The sequence below is a fragment of the Ischnura elegans genome, chromosome 10 (genome assembly GCF_921293095.1).
Source record: "Ischnura elegans chromosome 10, ioIscEleg1.1, whole genome shotgun sequence".
Lineage (NCBI taxonomy): Eukaryota > Metazoa > Arthropoda > Insecta > Odonata > Coenagrionidae > Ischnura > Ischnura elegans.
Window position 1 is genome coordinate 84,483,575 of NC_060255.1, and position 20,682 is coordinate 84,504,256.

Below are 20,682 nucleotides of genomic sequence, written 5' to 3' on the forward strand. Positions count from 1 at the left end.
GGGTGTTACGAGCTGCGGTTCGGACGTCTTTCTTGGCACGAGACAAAGTTTCACCTAAACTATGAGTACGTGGATAGTAGTTCAAATGATATTGAAACTATATTAATGGCATATGCAGGGAAAGGATACTTTTTATACGTTATATGGAAAGGATGAATTGTGCAGCGATAATTTGTTAACGGCAATAACACTGACGTAGGAAAGTTGAGTGACAATCGAATTCATATTCTATTAATAATTCCAATTTTGGGAAGATTATTTTATTTCTTGGCGTGACATGTGTGTCATTAAACGTTGGTCTAAAGTTTCTTCGTTGGTCAAACCATGCCTTTATATCTACTTCTGCATTTTATATCTACTAAAGATAATACGACGAAATTATTTTCCTCGTCGGTAAGACCGATTTCACCCTCCGAATATTTAAAATATGCCTAAAATCTTTTTAATCCGAATAGGTTCGAATTCAGAATATGCAGGTTGGTTGATTAGGACTAAATTACTCTTTGGAACCGGTTGGAATGAACTTTTTTCACCTGTTAAAGTAGTGATATCGAAGGATAAACCATACATTAATCGGATTTGAATAAGTAAATTATTTAGGAACAAGGCCGGATTCCTGTCCGCCTGTGACGAAAACCTGGCTGAATTTTAGAAAGGAAATTCCAATCTACTCTCCTGGCTGTGAGGAGAATTAGGTAGACCTCACACAATGTGTGAAAGAGAGAACCTGAATACTAACTTCGTGTTACGAGGAGAGAATTCAAAATTAGTGAATGCTTTCCCCTTCTTCGAAAGCATGATTGGAACAGAATAGTTAGTTGAAAGGAATTCCGAGTCAGAATCGCGCTAAGCTAGTATGTACTGAATGGAAAAGAAACATTGTTGTCGATGAACACACTTACGTAATTGATGAAGGATTAAAAGGGAAAATAAAAGTCTGTGGTCTGGGCGGCTTCTATTGATGAGAAGATAAGGAAATTGGACGTTTGCCCTTAAATACATTAGTCTTGAAAAAAATAATACTGGATAGAGAATGTAAGATTCATTATGATATTTTGGGAATCAAAGGAAAATCAGGAAGATTAAGTATTGCGGCCCTCTGAGAAGAAATACGGAATTAATAAATTTAACTCTAATGATAAGAAAATCTTTTATTGGTGGTTTTGGTGACGGTAAATACTTATGTTTTGAATCTTTAAATCGCGGTTTAGCTGGAAGGAAAAGTAGAAAGTGATTTTACTAAGCGTGAAATCCTATGGAAGAAGTGAATTATCATGAAAACAGAGGAGCTCATCAGGAGGAAGACAATTCACAAGAGTGTTCAATGGTAATTGAGAGCAATTTCTCAATGTTCCAGTGATTTGAAAATTGGTTAACAATTACGTCTCTTTCAAAAATAAAATTTTGAATGTACTAAATTAAATTTTAATTATTATACTAAATTAAAATTTAAAATGTGATGTGTTCTAAATTAATTCCGCGAAATACTTCAAGTTTGCATTTGAATTTGTATCAATCTCTTTGCTCCCTTGCCCATCATTTAACTTACGGGTCGCTCATACTAGGCATGTTTAAAATATTTTGGTAAAATAATAAGTATTGGATGTATTTAAATATCTGTGTCGAAAGGAGACGCATTGACTCGTTATGATTGTTTTCTAATTTTTCGGTAAGAATATATTTTATGCGAGTAGTAATTGTATGCATTCCGTGAAGGAAGTTTGCAAGTCATCATCCGGGCGCGCAACTCTTCTTCGTTACAATGTTTCTATTCCTCTGTGAACGGGCATCGTGGTAATTATTTACCTAATTGAGACTCCTTTCTTCTAGGAAATTTCTTAACCAATATCTTAGCTGTTTTATTATTACAGTATTCTACCGATTAAGGTAGGTTTACATGGAGTACTAAAGAAGTGATCTGGGAGCCTCCCCTTCCTTCAAGCTCTTCCCTCTTCAATTCACAATAAGGCCTACTCCCTTTCATTTTATCAAAAAATCCAATTATTTTCCTTCCTCTCCCTCGTTTACCTAACATTCTACCCTCTAACTCCATTTTCAACATCCCCTCCCCGCTAAGTATTCGCTCCATCCATACATTCTGTCTCCTCCGTACCTCACCTATAAGCTGCCTCTCCTCGCCAACCATATCCAGCACTTCGTCGTTCCTCTTTCGCTCCGTCCATTTCACCCTTTCCATTCTTCTCCATACCCAAATCTGGAATGCCTCCACTCTTCTTTCGTCTTCTTTCCTCAATGTCCACGTTTCCGCACCATAGAGCGCTACACTCCAGATGAAACTCTTTACTAACCTTTTCTTTAGCGAAGAGTTTTTGAAAACCGATAATATTATGACGTTTTTCGTGGTCGGGAGTTCCAACATCCGTACAGACCAGCAATCACTGTAGTAAGCAAATTTTTTACTTGCATGCCATCGCTTCTTTTTCAACTCCCCAGGAAGTCCATAACGGTTGTAGGATGGGGTAGTTAAAAGGTCCAGTGGAACCCTTACTCTTAACTTTCTCTATGATCTTGCCGACCGCTGTAGTTTACGGGGACCTTTTTTCAAACTAGGGTGGGGAATTGGGTTTTTTTTTTTGACGCCTCGAGAACCCTTTGCGGGAGAAATTGTTCGACCTCACACCTCGGTGCCGTAAATATCCCCTTAAAAAACACGTAAGTGGCGCCATCTATAGGGCCCTTTTTACGCTTTTTATGTGCGCTTTTAAGGCGAGGGAGTATGGCGGGGAGCATAATATCCACCTGTGGGGAGCCAATCCTTTCAGGAAGTGCAGCACACGCTACATTGAAGGACAGCTATTAGGCAGAGCGCCTCAAGTCTTAATCTGTCGAGGAGTTCAACATCAAACGGTCTTAGTTGCCGCTGCGATACCAAATGGATTTCTTATTATAGCCGAGTCGTACTCTTGCGAAATCAGTGGCGAATCGAATTGGCTCGAACAGGGCCTCTTGTTTTATTTCTAAATCAGTTTTTTTAGCTACAGTTTCGCCTAAAATGATGAGTTGGTTCGATCTCAAAATTTCATCCAATTACTATCCAGTTGGGCCAGTTTTTTTTTACTAGGCGTGATATAGTGGAATCTCAACGTATTGACATGAAAGGTAGTTGCACTTTTCCGCAATTATTTAACTCGTCGCACGCATGAAATAATTTTGGAAAAGTGGAACTACCTTTTATTTCAATATTACTTTATCTAAGTATCATACCTTAATCATGCTCCAAGTAGCTAACTTTTCGTCGCCCTTTTATCATATTAATATAATCCATGTTCATCTACGTCATTTAATCTTAGAGAATGGGCCTTTCAATGGTTGAATTTCAGTTGAGTAATTTGAAGATATTTATCGAGAACATTTTTCTCATGAATACTTCGATATGATAGCAGTGTTTATAAATTGGCTTTGGTATTTAGTTAAGGAGGCATTCTCATGGTATTGTAAATATCGTTGCGTAATTTACTACGTAAAAACTAAAATATGAGGAAATTTATAACTGTAGTAAATGTTTAGTATTCACAATATTGAAAAATATCTAGACCCATGTTTATACCATGCACGAGCTTAAGTCGATTTATATATTTGTGCATTGTCACTTCAATTCTGTGGACATGGGCATAAATATGGGATATGACTCATCCTTTTTCTCCTCCCGCCGAGATTCCTGGATATGGGGTGCGATCCTTTCGGTATACACTTACACTTGAAGGGATGGATTTAGCACTTTCATTTTTCGTATGATTTGTATTCGTAACTTCCCTTCGCATGGACGATTGACTTTTCTGCCATGCCATGCCACGGTCCGCGCTTGCGCGAAAGATTTATGACTATAGCTCACGCATGCATGTCGTAGAACTGCCCTTTTCTCTGCTCCTTGGAGATAGGTCTAATAGAGTATGTCCGCAGCATACTGCTTTCTAATTCTGTATATGCTAATTACCACCCGCGTTGAGGTCGGTCAGGTATTTGAAAGACTGCCTGTCCGTTTGCTCTGCCTCTTGTGCCGTCGGATATTCCTCCCCTGCTTATTGTTTCAAGGCGGTGCAGGATGGAGGGTCATGAAAGGTATTCGAGGATACTGACCGGGGCTCAGTTGATGGATTACCTTCCTCGAGGAACCCCATGAAGTGCATGTTGCGAAGGCGAGAATACGGCGCTCAAAGCCACCTAGTCGCGACTCTGGGAAAATGGAAGGAGTGTAGCTTTGCGAACTCCATTTTTTTTATTCTAAATTTGTTTTAGTTAAAGTGGTTTTTTAAAAGAGCGGAGTTCCCAACATTTCTCCTATTTTGCTTGATAGATTGTTTGCTCTAGACGACAGTTCGGTCAACAATTGGTGTTCCCTAAATGTGCAGGACTTCAGCGAGTGGAAGAAATATACTGTGTGGCGAATTTCCTAATGACCTGAATGCCATCGAAAATGTGAGTTTTCCGTGTAGAGTGTATGTAACATGAGTTATTACTTTTTTGAAATCGTAAGAATCTCGAAAATTATGCTATAGTATCTTATGATTCCTTTGTATTCATTAAAAAAAGTTCCAATCGCATCCAAAGAAATTGGAAGTGTTTAATTTGCAGTATTGATTCTGGCTCTAATTAAAGATTTTTTTCAGAGCTTCTCACAATTCCTAAATTCCTGACCGACAAGTATTTACAGCTAGTTTCAAACGGTGCTACTGTCAGATATTTTGAAAAAAACACGTAAGTTGTGACTAAAATAAATCTCAGAGAGACTGATAACGATTGGATTTGGGTGGTATTTGAAATAATTCTGTTGGGTCGAAAAAATCTCAAGTTTTGAGGTCAGTTGAAAAGAATTACCGTCAATACAATATTATTTGAACTGCTGTATTGCGATTTATTTGAAAAAGAGAGCGCGGAAATGTAGTATTTGGGATCTTCCAATATTATTTTTGTGAAAATTGTATCTTTATCGGTACATAAGTGTGTATCGTGCATTTTACGCGGCGTACGATTGTGCTAACACGGCAAATGATGTCATTCGCATGATCATTCACCGTCTATAACGGCCTGTAGCAATGAATTGAGCAGCGAGAAGTCCGAACTCAAGCCTGATACCCTTTCCCTTTGATCGCTATTCTCAAGCACTGCACTTGTTTGATTTGTCACCCGCTTCTCATAGTGAAGTGCTGTTCTTTTGGTTCTACATCATTACGCTCAGGGTGAACACCGATAACGATGCTCGCGTGACATGGCAATAGTTTCTTTTTCGACCACCCAGATCAGCTGCGATCGAAGCCAAAATTCGCCGAGCACGACAGCAAATAAGTTTTCACCTCCGGGATATAAAATAGGACGAGCCTTTTTTTGCGTGTTCCTTTGTTTCCCTCGCTGTATTTCCCCCCTCCCCTCTTTTGTTTAACAAGCTTTTTCCGAGGATGTTGCGGCTGTAGAATAAAAAGATAGCAAAGGACGTAACGGTCCCTCTCAGTCCAGCATACATGCGACCTCATTACAACGATTGGAGTGCCCTGTACCTTTCAAACAGGGTCCCTATCTCTCTCACGGTGGCCACGCGATAAAATGCCATAAGATACGGCTGATCTGTCAATGGGTCTTGACCAGGGGTGGGCTGGTTCTCTTACGTTCCGAAGTTTCAGAAGTGGAAGCTAAAACCTTGGGACGAGATAAGAATGCGAAAGAGTGAGCCCCCTCCTTGGGAATATCACGAAGTTGTGGAGCGTAAAAATTTTGCTACCAAAGCGTCGGTAAAAACCTCATCAAGGGAGATAGGATTGGAAGATAGGATTTTCAGCATAGCTCATTCTTTTATACCATCCTACCGGGTTCATGTCACAGTCAGTTCAAGTGCACTATGTATTCATGTGCACACTTCACATTTTTTAAAGGCATACTTCAATGTCTCTTTTGTTCTAATTTCATTTCATGTAATTTCAAGAGTAACTTAAAAATGTATTCCTCTGCAAATATTTAAATTTACTAAAATGTTTGCAGAGAAATTGAAAGTGAAATGAATAGAAACTAGAAGTAAGTAAAAATTGAAGAGTATGACGAGGGGTTAGATGGAAGATGGGACTTTCTTGACCCTGTCTCGCCCAATAAAGACGCACTATTATTATTAATGAATACAGTTTCTTCTCCTGACCTTCCTTATTATTACAACAATGTAGTGTTTATGATCTTGGAGTATAGGTCATGATTTAAATTAAATACACATTTGGCCAACGTTTCTGAGATTTATTCTCCTTCCTCAGGGCTCTGTGATAGAAAAGTTTCGTTACAAACTGTTTCGTTACTGTAACGAAACTTTTCTATCACAGAGCCCTGAGGAAGGAGAATAAATCTCAGAAACGTTGGCCAAATGTGTATTTAATTTAAATCATGACCTATACTCCAAGATCATAAACACTACATTATTATTATTAATATTATTATCCATGAGGTAACTTACAGGATGTAGAAAATTACAATCTTAGTAATTTAAGCTATACGGAGGAAACAAGTTCTGTATGTTGTTATCAATTTTATGCAATTATTATTTTACGCAAAATATCAACGGATTGACGTAACATTTACAAAATGTTTCAGTTCTAAAATTAGTACTGTAAACATTTCTTTCCCATAATCACTCCAGTTGAAGATTTTCTATTTCTTCGCTTGGTGTCTTTATATACATATTCTTCTTATGTACCCTACACCGAATGTATTCGAAGAAATTATTACTTTATTTCCTTTCTTCCACTTCCAACCATCTGCTGTACCCACCAGGATTGGCTTTCCTTTAACGGTTAGTTCGTATGGCATCACAATTATACCCATATTTAGTGGCGTTCTGGCTTTGTGGAATGAGGTTTGCAATACAATGTCATATTTTTAGACTAGTAAATGTCGCTAAAAATCAGCTGACTCTGTTTTGAAACTGTTTATTGGAAAAGTAATTTGGAAGTCCGTATTTGAATAATATCCTTAGTTTGCTATATTTGGCGCTATTAAAGATTTCCCTCTTTTGTGGCGTTTAACAGTTGAAGTTGGCGGACGTTATCAAACACAGTATGCGGATTTTATTGCGCCAGGTAGAAAGAAGACAGTTGCATCATACGTAAAAATATTCAAAATACTTTAATTTCGCTGCATTCCACCATCTTTACGTATCAGTATTGCATCTCCACCTGAAGGGGCTACAATTCAGTGAGACCTATGTTGTGTACGTAAATTTCAATGCGGTGGCGTTGTTCTCTTCCTTTATGGTTCATAATAAGTAGGAACTTTGAGGCGGGGGCAAGGAAAGGAGGGGCGACACACACTCTCTTATGGTTTGTATTGTCTTGACGATTTAATTTTCAATAGTAGACTGTCAAATTCATTCTCACATCATCTGCATTCTAGAGTACTTGAGTAAAAGGACAAAAAAAAATATACCAACCGACATAACCCCACTATCGCTCCTGAAGTTATCAACAGTCCCTATTTATTTGTATTTGGCGAAACAACTAGCAACTGCATTTTATTCAAGCATGCTGGGAAAACAAGTTTTCTTATCAGACCAGAAATCGGGTGCAAAATTATGTGGATTTGCTGGTTCAGGACTTAAATGTTAATCTTCTTAATGGTAGTAGGTGGGGGTTGGAATATGGACTGGGGGTACATAAGTCAGGTGATAAGCGGGATGTCTCCCTTGGCGGAGTGTCTGCCGCCGCCGTTTGGCGCATGGCTCATATTCGCATCAGCCGACCACTCTTATCTCGGTGCAATCGGCGGCGTCTGAGTGGGCGTGAGGAGGGTGCCTTAATCGCCTGAACACGGGCGTTCTCGGTGTCTGCAGGCGTGACGGTGCATTCGCGGCTGCGGTCGCTGTGTCGGACGGGTATCGCGCGACATGACGGTGCTTGACGGTCTTGAATTTCAAGCTCGGTGGGGGATGGGATGGGCAAGCGATTACGTCTGGTGCCTCTGCGGGTTAGGCTGGACCTGCTGAGACCGAGGATAGCCAAGGACACGGCGATTGATGTTTTCCCCTGCATTCAATGGCTCCCTTCGATAAGAATGCGTTTTTCTATTGGTTTTACATCATAGCGTTGGCGAAGCTCTGATCTTCTATATTATTTCTACTGTATAGATACCTTTTTCTCAACTTATACGCAACCAAACTCTACAAATGAGGTACCAAAATTCACAGAATTTATCAGAGAACATGCGACGGCATATCTTACTTCCTAAATATTGCTATTCTTTCCTAAAGTTGGTTTTTAAATAATAAAAAACGGTAAATATTACTGACGTTAACGGCGCACAAACTGATACATTTGTTCATTTGCAACAATATCTCGCATTCTTTAAATAACTTATATCAAAATGCGGCTGATTCCACACTCAAGTCTCCTGTTGATACGTAAGCATGAGTCATCATGTGCGTTTAACAGAGGATAGTGTAATTACTTCCGATGTTGTGTTTAAAGAGGTCCTCTGACCTCAATTTGTACATGAACATTCCAGTTGAATTTGTACATAAGACCCTGCCTTTTTTCTACATTTTAAAATTAGAAACGCGCCTATCCCTCTGTGGACCTGCATCGAAAAGAGCGGGGGAAGCCCGCTGGGAGCGGGCGCATCACGCTCGTAACACGTATTTCAAAAATAGCAACTTTTCAGGAGAGCAAAAAAACGTTTAATTTTTTTACTTGTACACTGAAATTAAAAACCAAAAGTTCATAAAACTGAAAAATAAGCATTCATTTGCAAACAAAGAGTTTTTATTTGCTTGTATCTTATTTTTTAAATTTCATTACACTTTGTGTAAGGTACCTGTCTCAAGCCGGCCGAATTGGAGATACGTGTTGTTAAAACTTAGCCATCGATATGCCTTTGTGATTTGTTCAGATAACAGTGGAGAAGCTACCTTTACTCAGTGGCGTGTGGATTAAGCAACCTTTATATTTAATGAAAAAGAGGGATGGCAATTTTCCACAAATTTATTTAATAATGTGTGACGTGTTTCCACTTTCATGCCATTCTCAAGTAAGACAAGTACAGATTTCTCAAGTACAATTCCTTTCAAAAGAAATTAATGCGTCACTGTACTTGAGAATGACCTGATAGTCGAAACGCTTCGTTCATTATTACATAAATTTGTGTTGAATTGCCATTTCTCTCTTTCATTAAATCAGGATAGCATTCCACTACACATCGCCTACCTCAGTTACTTTAATCCAACCTCTAAAGTTGGTTCCGAGGAGTGGAAGCATTTAGAAGTTTATTATTATTATTATTATATTGCACAAGTTACAAGTTGGCTATTTGCCAAGTGGTTACAGTTTATACAAAATAAAAAAAAACAAGAATATTGTAAATGAAAAATACATCACCAAAATGAAACTAGATAGTGAATATTTAAATTGCAATGATATTAATTTTCCAATATAAATCCTTTACACCTCTTTTTGAAAATCCTTACGTTGTTAGGGTAGGGCTTAAACAGTTCTGCAGGGAGTCTATTCCATTCCGTAATCGTCTTGTTGAGGTACGATAATTTCTTTACGTTAGTCCTTTGTTTAGACGATTTACAGAAAAAAACAGGTGGTCCTTGGAGGTTATTTTTAGTTATTCGCAAGATTCTGCGCCTCTTGCCTTCAGCCACCTGGTATACCTAATTGAATAAATTCAGTGCATTTAGTAATAATATTTTGAGAGTTAAATCTCCTACCCTCCAGAGCCAAAATGGGAGTTAAAAAGCCGTTAGTTCGTTAAAAAGAGTTCGTATTAAGATTTCAAGTATAAAAATTAAATTAACATTTTTTTCAACATAATTTATTCTTCTAAAAATAATATAGCTGTCCCAAGCGAACTCCCTATGAAGTAACTGAGGCTCGGTAGTGTTATCATGACAGAAAATCTCTTAGAACCCTCTCTCCGGAGACATGTTCTTGTTACACCAGTGCCTTATCCGAGCACAGACATGTATGTCTTCTTCCTGCACCTACATCCGCTATTTCAGGTGCCACAATGGCGTGGAATGGAACTGTGTAGATACGAAGGCAATGGCGTCATGATAACGCAGTTATACGAGTTAATAAGGTTGGAAAAATTGTCCGAGATTTTTCTGTGGGATGAAATATGGAGTATTAATTTGCGAGTGACTGGCTCCGAGAATGCAGAAAATGTTTATTTCTGACCTACTTTATAAGATTTCATCATTCAATGACAGCTTTGTTTATCAGAAAACAAGGTGATGTTTTTTTACTCTCGACACGTATTTGACTGAGCATAATGTAGCTGTTAGGTTGTTTAGAGAATTTCATGCGGAGATTACTGTCATATTTCCAGAGTACTTTCGTTTTATTTTTGAATGTTAGTGTTTGTATTACTATTGTCTATTAATGCCAAGTCTTTCGCGTAATTTGCAGTATGAGTAGTTGGTAAAAAAGTGCGTTTTGGTGGACAGGCCCTGCGCACATTAATGACTCCTCAGAAAGGTATAGAACGTTATCAATGGTTGCAATGCTTCCCAGTTCCTCCGGACACCGTGATTTATTTGCTATTTTCGAAGCATGTTTTTCCCTTTAGTCCTCTCAGTTGTACGCCTGTGTGCTTTCAAGTTTACATTGCCTTTCTCATAAGCCAGTCATTGCTGGAATTTGCTTTTAACAGTTTTCTTAGAATTTCGCGTGATGTCGCAAAATGAGGAAAATCTCCTTTAAGGACTTTCGAAAATGATTGTTATATACAGTCGTATTCCGAGTCTACGTGTGTTAGTTACCTGCTGCTTTATTTAGATCCCATACTCGAATTTAGAATGAGTCTCCGTGCAGGAATACCCCATTGGAGAAATATGCATACCGCAGCGGAGAAATATATTTCTGACCTGGAAATGTGAGGAACATTTCGGACTAATAGGGTGGAACACTTCCTCATTACTATGAATACTTGCCCTTTCCACTTTTTTTAAGCAAGTGGGAACTTCCGGTTTCAATGCCTTGGCATCATTCCCAATTTATATTTAATAAATTTTATTTGTGTAATGATGACTGTATTGAGCAATACATTTCGTTTAGTGAATAGATCATAAATTTTATTCAATTAAATTTTGCTATCGTTCTTTTTGAAATATTCTATATCGTTCGTACATTAAGTGACTGAGGGTACTCCACTTTTCTGGACTACACTTTTTCTTTTTTCCTTATCATTTTTCAAGTATTACCGTGTTACTTTATATCCAATAAAAATTTATCAGATCAAAAGAGTTGTTGTTACAAAAAGTTGCCAAAACGCACGGTTATCGTTCATACATTTAATTTATTTATTGAATTTTATTTGTTTTTTACCGCGTAATTCGGAGAAAGTCTAGTCCAAGTAGATACCAAGAAACTTAAGACTTGTGCAAGTGTATGAACACGCAATTTGTTGCCAAGAAACAATACGAAATCGAATTCATAATTTTAGATTTTTAGGTGCGAAAATAACTATCTCGTTGAGCAATCGATCTGAAAACAATCCGTCGTACTTTCGCGTTTCGCGGCGTCATCTCGCGTACGAGTACACAAAGTATAAGTCTCTTGTACTAAAAAATGAGGCTTTAGGGTAAGAACGTGCCGTACCAAGTGAAAAAATTCTTTGAAAATTTACAAAGGTTTGCTATCTTCATAATGCATGAATTTTAATCAAGTTAAAGCCGTATCTGTCGACTTCATGATGTGTACATCTCCATGGCTACAAACACCTGGAATGAAAATTCATATACATATTTTGATGAGACTGGTACTTACCGCAATTATGGTCTTGATATCTATTCGCATAGTAGACTTTCGGGTCCTAGCAGCGGCCAACTTTTAAGGCTGGCTGCCCCACGCCGCAAGGACTCCTCCTCAGGTGTGTCGTTCTCTCCGATTCTGTTCTTCCTGCCACTCCCTCGTCTTCTCTACCCCGCTGCTTCTCTTCTCTATTCCCACTTCCTGTCTCCTAGCTCATGGCATCTCGAGGCCTCCCTCCTCCTTTTCTTGGACCTGTGAGAAAGAACGAGAAAGTGGTACTTAATGACTTAAAACAAATGACGATGAAATATCTATTACCGTATTTGACGGTGTATAAAGCGCAACTTTTTTTTTTCCAAAATAGTAGATAACAAAAATCACCCGCGTCTTGTTTTTAAAGGTTCGAAATCCATTTAATTTTGATTAAGTTTAATTAATGTTTTTCAGTCACCTCCTGTTAAAGTTCAATGATGACTCCATTATATTTATGCCACTTATATTTACAAAAATATATTTATTATTAAATTGAAGAATGTTGTAGTTGTTATTGTTAAGGTCATCGATATTATATGACGGTTTTTATGGTTTATTTATGATATTTTACATAATTATCGTTTTGCTCGATCCTGCGATATCGAACAGATATCGTCCATTCTTCAGATAATAGTCCAATAGGCGTTAAACTATTAAAAAAAAGAATGATTCAAATTGGCACTGATTTTTCACGAGTTTTGCCCGGCTGTGATTTTATGGAGTGTGTGCTTAAGGTGTAAATAGGCCACTTTAATTTTTGGGCGGGAAATGATTAATTGCGGTTGAAGTTTCTCGTTACTCTAAAACTATCACTGGAAAACATTCAATTTAGACATTGGTGTCATAAATGGGAGCATGACTTTGTTGAGCACGATTGCTACCAGATTTTACTCAGGGTAACTTCTCCAGGCTGAAGCCTCGATCTAGCGGAATGAATCAATTTAATATGTAGAAATTAAGCACCTTCAATGTTGTTTCACTAATATTCTGCGCAGAATTCAAAAATTTCAGCTGCATCTCGGTCTAATCTTTTAAAGCATTTGTTGTGAATGAATAAAACGCTTTTTCATTTGTGGTAATCTTTAAATATATATTGTATGAGTAAGAATCTTAGGGATAAGAACAACAAGACTGAAGCAAATGAGGTTGCATGTTATTTCTTCCTCTTCTCTCGTGTACCTTTTGCGAAGTCATTTCATTTGTCCCAAAAATGAAATACTAAGCTAAATTTAAGAAATTCGCTGTAAAATCCGAAGCTTGAAGGTTTTTCTCGGGTACGGGTGTAAAAGATGACTGGTTGTTTGGGACTCGCCGCATGAATCAGCCAGCTTCTTGAAAAAAAACCGGCTATCATTTTCAGTTCAGCTCAAACAAGGTCTGGAGCCATTCCTGGTATTTTGGCTTAGTTCACAGCAAATAAATTGTCTTGTCGGAATAAAAATTCCTTTTCGCGCTGCAATGTTTTATTTTATTTCCTTTATGATTAATGTCATTAGTTTGCATTGAAGTGAAAAGCATACAAACGTCCCCAGGGGCTACAAAGGGTCGTCTGTTTACAGAAATATTAACTTTGAATTCGAGGGCTTCCCATCTTGGAGAAGGTAGTGTATAATCATTCGCTCCTTTGGTCTGAGACTCGTCTTCGCTCTCAAAGTTTAGACCTTTTCATTGCGCCACAAATTCGTCATACTGAGGTTTCCTGAAACCACAGCTGTCGCAATGATGGAGGATTGGCAATGCTTAGGTTGGTTTTCTGAATATTGTTTCTGATGTGCAAATTGCGTTTTAAATCACGCCATTTGTTATTTATTGGTGCCAGATCGTAAAATTTCATTCATACTCCCACCATTACTTTTTTACAAGAATTTAGAAATGTTTTTATACCTTAAGATGAGAGTGATAATTTAATGGGATCGTAATTCGGCCTATAATAGTATGCTGATCCTCTACGAAAAATGGTTGTCGTGTGCTGATTAGTGTGAAGGGTGTGAAATGTATTTTTCGAAGAAAATGAGTTATCAAGTAAATTCGCCAAAGCATCAGCTCCCAAACTCTCAGGAATCAACCAAGTCTATATCAATTTAATTGTATTTACTGATACTAATTGAATTTATGGATTTTTTAATTGATCAATCTAAAAAAAATGTCCGGCGGAATGGATGGCGACCATTTTTCCAAATGAAAAAAAAAATCACTTATTAAATACCTATTCTAATATTTCTATTCATAATCGATCGATCAGTATGTCATCATTTCCGTTTTTTCTCATGTCCCAATCTCGTATTTTCTCCGTGCTGAAGGTTGAAAAATTTTCTGGCCTCTTCTGTTGTTAGGGGAGGCTTTCTATTTGGAAATCCATCATGCATGTTCGTATTGAACTCGCACCAACTGAGGTTGCGCTCTTAGTCCGTAGAATTTTTTTCTACCCTCTCTTCATCTGGCTCCTCAAAAATTTCCAGGTTACCTTTCTATGAAAATCTCGATGACCACTGCTATCTTTGTCAAAAGCGTACTCATTCAGCCTTTCTTGACGGCCGCGTGAAAGGAAATCTCATCGCGAATGATGCGCTGTGAATGGAGAGGCTTTCATAAAGAAATGCTCCTTAGAAATGGAAGCCCAAGCATTGGTACGTAGCTGGCGTATGATTAGGAGAATATTTTCAAGGGTTTCGGTCCGTCGATGTGTGAGGGTAAACAAATTGGATAATTTGGCGGCTCCTTCTTTGGTGAAGACGAGCCGAGGTCAGCATTGTGATTTTTTTATGACATTCATCCACAAATCTCCATTCAAGTAGTCTTTCGTTTCCTTTTGAATGCTACCTCTTCTCAACGTATTGGGTGTGCTAACAAACGCTTTTGTAACATTTCTGTGACCTTCAACTTGAAAAATCTTGCAAGTACTAACAATTATAAGTAGGGGTAAACAAATTTTATCGAACGTATTAGGAGAAATTCGGTATTTGATTCATTCATCTCATCATTTACCAATTGGTATTAAGTCTGTATATAAGCAACGGCTTTAAACTTATAAACTTGTAGCAATTATTTACTAATTGCTTGAATTTTTACAAATAACCATAATGTCCTACACAATTTGCTCAGAGTTATTTTAGCCATCAACAATACTTCCTAGCAGTTGCGCTTGTTTTCTAGTTATGACGTTCTTCTACTCGAGTTTACGCTTCCTTCAGGCTATGATAAGCTTGAAATTCCTATTTGTTAATGCTCTGTTCAAAGGATTTGTGAAGCCGTCTATGTCTATTTTCCATAATAGTCTGATTTGTTTAGTTGACAGGGGAGCATTATCGAGTGACTGGATGCTACGTCGCATTTCATATGTAATTAATAATCTATCAGGAGGCCGCAAATTGCGTAGTACATTGCTGGCTATTTACAATTATTCTAGAAGCAATAAAGTCTATCGTATGTTTTTCTGTAGAAATTTTTTCTTAGTTTTTGTAAAAAAAATGTTTCTCTTGCCGAATACGGTGATGATTCCGTGACATAATGCGACCGTAAATAATATACTATTAATTTTGTGAGCAATTCAATATGAGTTCACATATCGTGTATGTTTTTAGTGCTACAATTTCGACGCTTCTCCTGCTGGATTTTTTTAGGCGGAGGATTTTAAGGGTGGTTTTTCAGCATCTTGTATAGGCTCCATCTCAATCCAGGTGTCCTGGCTATGCGTCAAAGTGTTAAGCCAAATTTGCTCATAATTAATTTTATGGAGCCATACTTTTCAATTTAACAATTCAATTGAAATTGATCAAAAACTTGTTGAAAATTTTGAGCCGAACTATTAGCGGATATGAACTCACGTTTTACGTTTGAAGTATATTCTCGTACACTGAACTTGTCTGACTACACGCTCATACCGTCCATTTTAAAACCGGTCTTCCCTCATCAATAGGCATGAGTTTGTGTGAGCTAAATATTATTTGTTGTGGGCAAAACGGTCATTATAAAATGACCTTTTCATTTTTTTCATTTGAAAGGCATTACTCCTTTAGATGAACGATTTGATTTACTTCCCATTCCTTTTTTCAAAATTTGTTGTCTCAGAAGGGAAACAAGTCGGGGTGTAATTAATGCTCACTTCTTTTAATAGCCATTAATTGGAAAAAAATATGTCGGTTGATCAAAAAATCAACGAAGTGAAACATTAATGGAATTAACTTCTGGGAATGTTTTCTTAGAACTAGTATTACAAATTTTAAGTTTTATTTATGGATATCCTATCACTCATTTATGGATATCCTCCTCACTACTTGTTCCAAAACATTTAATTGAACTCCATGAAGAAACGCCGAATTATTTTTCTTCGAAGACGACGTTGTGTATTTGATAAGCCTAAGATACTGTATTTAAACTTAAGTTTTCTAATACATCCAGAATGTGTTTGGCAGGAGAGATAGACCGTATCGTATGCTGGAAAATCATTATGCGGCCTGCGTGGTAGCGGAGATTAGGAAATCTGCTACTGCGGAAAAATTTCTTCCATCACACGTCGAGTTGTAATCTCGAGAGATTGAGTGCATCGTCTATTTAATTTACGTAATTGCATGCTTTACGGTCATTTTAGTGCTTGAAAATATGCTATCACAATTGAGTAGCAACAAATTCGAGTAAAATTGCTAAAGAATATTCTCAGAGCCCCTCTGCGTGTTATCTAGATTTATAGAATAACTATGCATCAAGCAACGTGGTACTGCTGCTCTCCACCTAGTATGCGATTACTCGTTTTATAATTGCTTTACCTTATTGTCTGATGTAACGCAATGACTCCTCCAGGTTAATATTGATTTGGTATACATATTTTCTGAAATTTTCAACAATGTCTCGTTTCCATCGATACATGGATGGATCACTGGGTAATTTAACATTACTCATCAAATCGTGGAAATGGAAGTGCATCAGATTTTATAGAACCCTCTGTCTGAAATGCTTATCCTATCTGGTATAGTATGGTAATTGGTTGAGGCGACCGACAGCTGAGGTCATTCGCTCCACGAGGGAAGGGTATGGAAGAAAGGGTGGAGAGAAACCCGGCGTCGGCATTAGCTCACACCTAACGAAAGGCAAAGGGGACCACGGCTTAGTGCCAAATCCGACGGATGGAGTGTTGCGCTTGAAATGTCCACCACACAACATTAGAGTAGGGATCGGGCAGTCTCTGTAATATCTCGGTGATCGTCGAGATTTGAACCCGAGCCCACGGGGCGGGAAGCCACCACACCAATCCGATTCCTCTTATTTTTTCTGTACGACGAGTTAGGTATAAAGACCTGTTTACACGATGCATTAACACGTCGAGTTAATGTCTGTTTGCCTGAATGATTTTTGTGGACCGGAACGGAACATGTACGAATGCATGAACCAAATTAGAATGGGTTCTTTTTTTCTGTGCATGCATTCTCACAAGTTGGGTGGTTACACGGTGCATTTTGGCGTTTATTCTCGCGTTCATACATTTAGACATTAACCCGTACGTGCTAATGTACCGTGTAAACAGGCCTTAAGTATGAGTATGGTAGAGGGCATCACAATAATATTTCACTTTGATCTCCTCCTCTTGGAATGGTATGCAACCAAAATTTTACATTTACATAATAAAGCGTGAGCATTAAGAGATTGTTTCCTCTTTTGCATAGTTTGGGACCTCGTTTTTAGCTTGCGGTCTCGTTTACTCCGACGAGTGCTAACTCATGCGGATGACTCGTGAATGCCTTTGAGCTTCCCGATAATTTTATATTCATCGTAATTTTTTGAGCTTGGATGTTTACAGTGCCCTTCATCAAAGAGTTAGAACGGTCTCTGAAGTTCCGAGAGAGATCCTTAATTACTATCGGGAAAGGGTTCGACATGAGTTGCTGAATGGTTTTATTGGATTTTATAGCTGTGTGAATTAGGATAGCGTGAGCATTGGGGTATTGAGGTGGAATAATATCAGTTTTGAAGCGCTACGCAGTCGCCAAAAATGTACTCACCAGCGATAATAGCAGTGGGAACCTATGAAATTATGATTTTATCGCGGGTCAAGGATAAAAGAAGCTTTCATTAGAGAAGAAACGTAGGCGGAAAATCCGAATCAAGCTGGAAATTTAGGAATATTTTGCGATCGGATTATCGTGAAACAAAAAGCACAGCCATTGCTGACCTCTTTGGACAACTCGCATGGAGATCACTGTCAGATCGTGGACTGAAAACTAGACTAAGTGTATTATGTGAATTCAATAGCAGTTAATTATCCGACGAAGTTAGCCATACTTATATGCCCCAACATACTATGGTAGATAAGATAAAAAAATATAATAAGAGAGATGGACCGTGGAACAGATAGATTCTGAATGTCGTTTTTTCCGCAATCGATAGGATACAATAACGGCAACGTTAAGACTTACAAATAGGTTAGCTGACTGGTAGTTTAGCTAAACTTATGCAATTATTAATGCATGTTTATGATTTTTTCTTGTATTTCTAACAACATGTTCTGCATGTTCTATCTTCAAAGGCAGATTGCCTTCATAACTAGTCGGCAAGTTTTGCATTTGCATGAATGTGGAAGTACCGATAATTTGTACCATTTTTATGACCGTGTGGTCTGTATTTGGGAATCCTCTTGCATGCTGTTGATTGATCATCCCCTGCCAAACACCCTTGAGGTGGCTCGCTGGGTATCGTGTAGATGCATAGCTTACGACCTTGTGACACACGAGGATATTCTTCCGTCGTGAGAGTCATCGCATATGGCGTCGGATCCAATACTCTCAATTGCCTTTGGCTTGGGTCTGGCGGCTTTTTGCCACTACTAACGTTGCGGTTGAGAGAGACGTAAATCATTTGGAACATTTTCCAAACCACTTGAGGCTCGCGCCATGAAATACGCTCGCCGTCAATTTTTTCTCCGCGCTCAGTGGAACGATGCGCAGCGTTTTATTCTCCGTCCGTGATCGCGGATTCATGGTCGACTGGAAAAAATGGCAATTTTCTAGGCAAAAATTTTGAACTGAGAATTCCTTCTCGGTGAAATGGAAATGGGTGTATCTTTAGCACTTAAGATTCAATGGACATTTTAGGCTTTTTATAAAATGCTTCTTTTTAGCCTCCCAATCACTTTTTCATTCCATAAAAATATATAAATATTAATAATAATGATCGTATAAAATCGTTTCATAGATATAATAATGATGATTATAATAATAAAAATAATAACTTTTTTGTTCATAAAACAGAAAAACAGTAATATATTATTTAAAAATCACAATTTACCAAACCTCGAACAAAATATATGGAACAAGTAAAGAGAGATGTGAAAGAGAAGAAATACGTAGGAGTGAAAAGATTAGCTGATAGGAGAACTGAGTGGAGAGCTGCGTCAAACCAATCCTAGGATTGTTGACCAGTGATGATGAATTTACCAAAAATATCAAAAATGATATTGTAGAGGATTTTTTTTACACCAAAGGTAAGCTTTAGGTAGCCTATAAGAAATACTGGAAAAATAATAAGGCTAAATGTATGAATGCGTTAATGAACACGAAAATACACCGTGTGACCACCCAACTTGTGAAAACGTATGAACATAAAATAGAACCTGTTCGAACTTCGTTCATGCATTCGTACATGTTCCGTTCCACTCCACCAAAATCGTTCATGCAGTCACACATTAACTCGTACGTGTTAATGTACAGTCACTTTCAAAAGTCGGTCCCCTCGGCCAGCGCGAGCAACTACGTTTTCCACTGCGCTCGAACTTCGGGTATTGCTTATGCCTTCTGTGCCTTGAATGGGCTATTTTGACTTACTCTCACCATCCGCAAAATCTTACCGAGGCATTCTTCTCTCTTCTTAGATTCTTCGCGAATTCCCCGACCACCGGTGCCCGAACACAGGCGAAGCATAAGGTCTCAGTCACGCGATTCTCACCGCGATAGTATTCTGAGACGGATGGTCTGAGTAGTCTGATTTGTACTCAAATATACAGAGATGCAACGCAGATATAAGGAAGAAAGGAAAATCGGAATTTACGTCCGAAAGAATATTCTAAAAATTGCCTCTAAAATAACATTCTACATTATAAGTTTAACACATTATAACCAAACACGATCAATGCATTGTGTTCTATATATTAGTATATTAGGCTCACTGATAGGCGCATTAATCATTCCTAAGCATTTTCTTGGGATATATATATATTATCCTAGAGATTTATACGCGTCTCATCATACGAGAAATAAAAATACTTATGTGCGCCAAATTATTACGTTTACCTCGTTAAGATATTTATTCCAGTCATTACTAACATTTCCCTGGGAAAATATTTAAATAATGCTTAATGTATCCCAGGTATCATTAAGTAGTTAACACATTTCTTCGTGTTCATCGAAAGTTGGAATGTCTAAATAGCTATGATAAATATATTTTCTACAGATAAAAACCTTCATAAACATTAATTACATGACTTTTTTGCCTCTTTCTTACCATTTTAAGGCACATTTAGTATATTTTTTATCTTTCTCCCTTTCACTGACAGGTCAAACTAAGTCTTTCCCGTTTTTTGTTTCTTTTTTTCTGATAGAATCAGTCGTAATTGGCGCCTAATGATATCATGCATTTCAATATCTCTACATTATTATGTATAAGTGGTTTAACACTAACTTACACTCACGTAATGAATACCTTGAGGCAGTCTTACGGGTGAACAAATACTGATCATTATCCTACAAACAAAAAACTAGTTTTCCTCCGATAAAAATAAACCGTCTCGGGTACCTGATGACTATTTCTGCGCAATTAATAAAAACGATATGTATTAGCTACCAAATATAAAGCTTGTGATGTAGCGATTTACGGTGCGGAAACTTAGACGACGACGAAAGGTGGACAAGAAAAGAATAAAGGC

General features: G+C 37.8%; 1 protein-coding gene across 1 annotated transcript in view; it reads right to left on the reverse strand.

The window, feature by feature from the left end:
* The window catches only part of LOC124166862, a 462,701-nt gene that overhangs the window by 59,039 nt on the left and 382,980 nt on the right, over positions 1–20,682 (reverse strand). The window contains exon 4 of the mRNA XM_046544573.1: positions 11,757–11,993. Coding sequence (XP_046400529.1) covers positions 11,757–11,786 — 30 coding nt within the window. The 5' untranslated portion in view covers positions 11,787–11,993. The remainder of the gene's footprint in view (positions 1–11,756; positions 11,994–20,682) is intronic.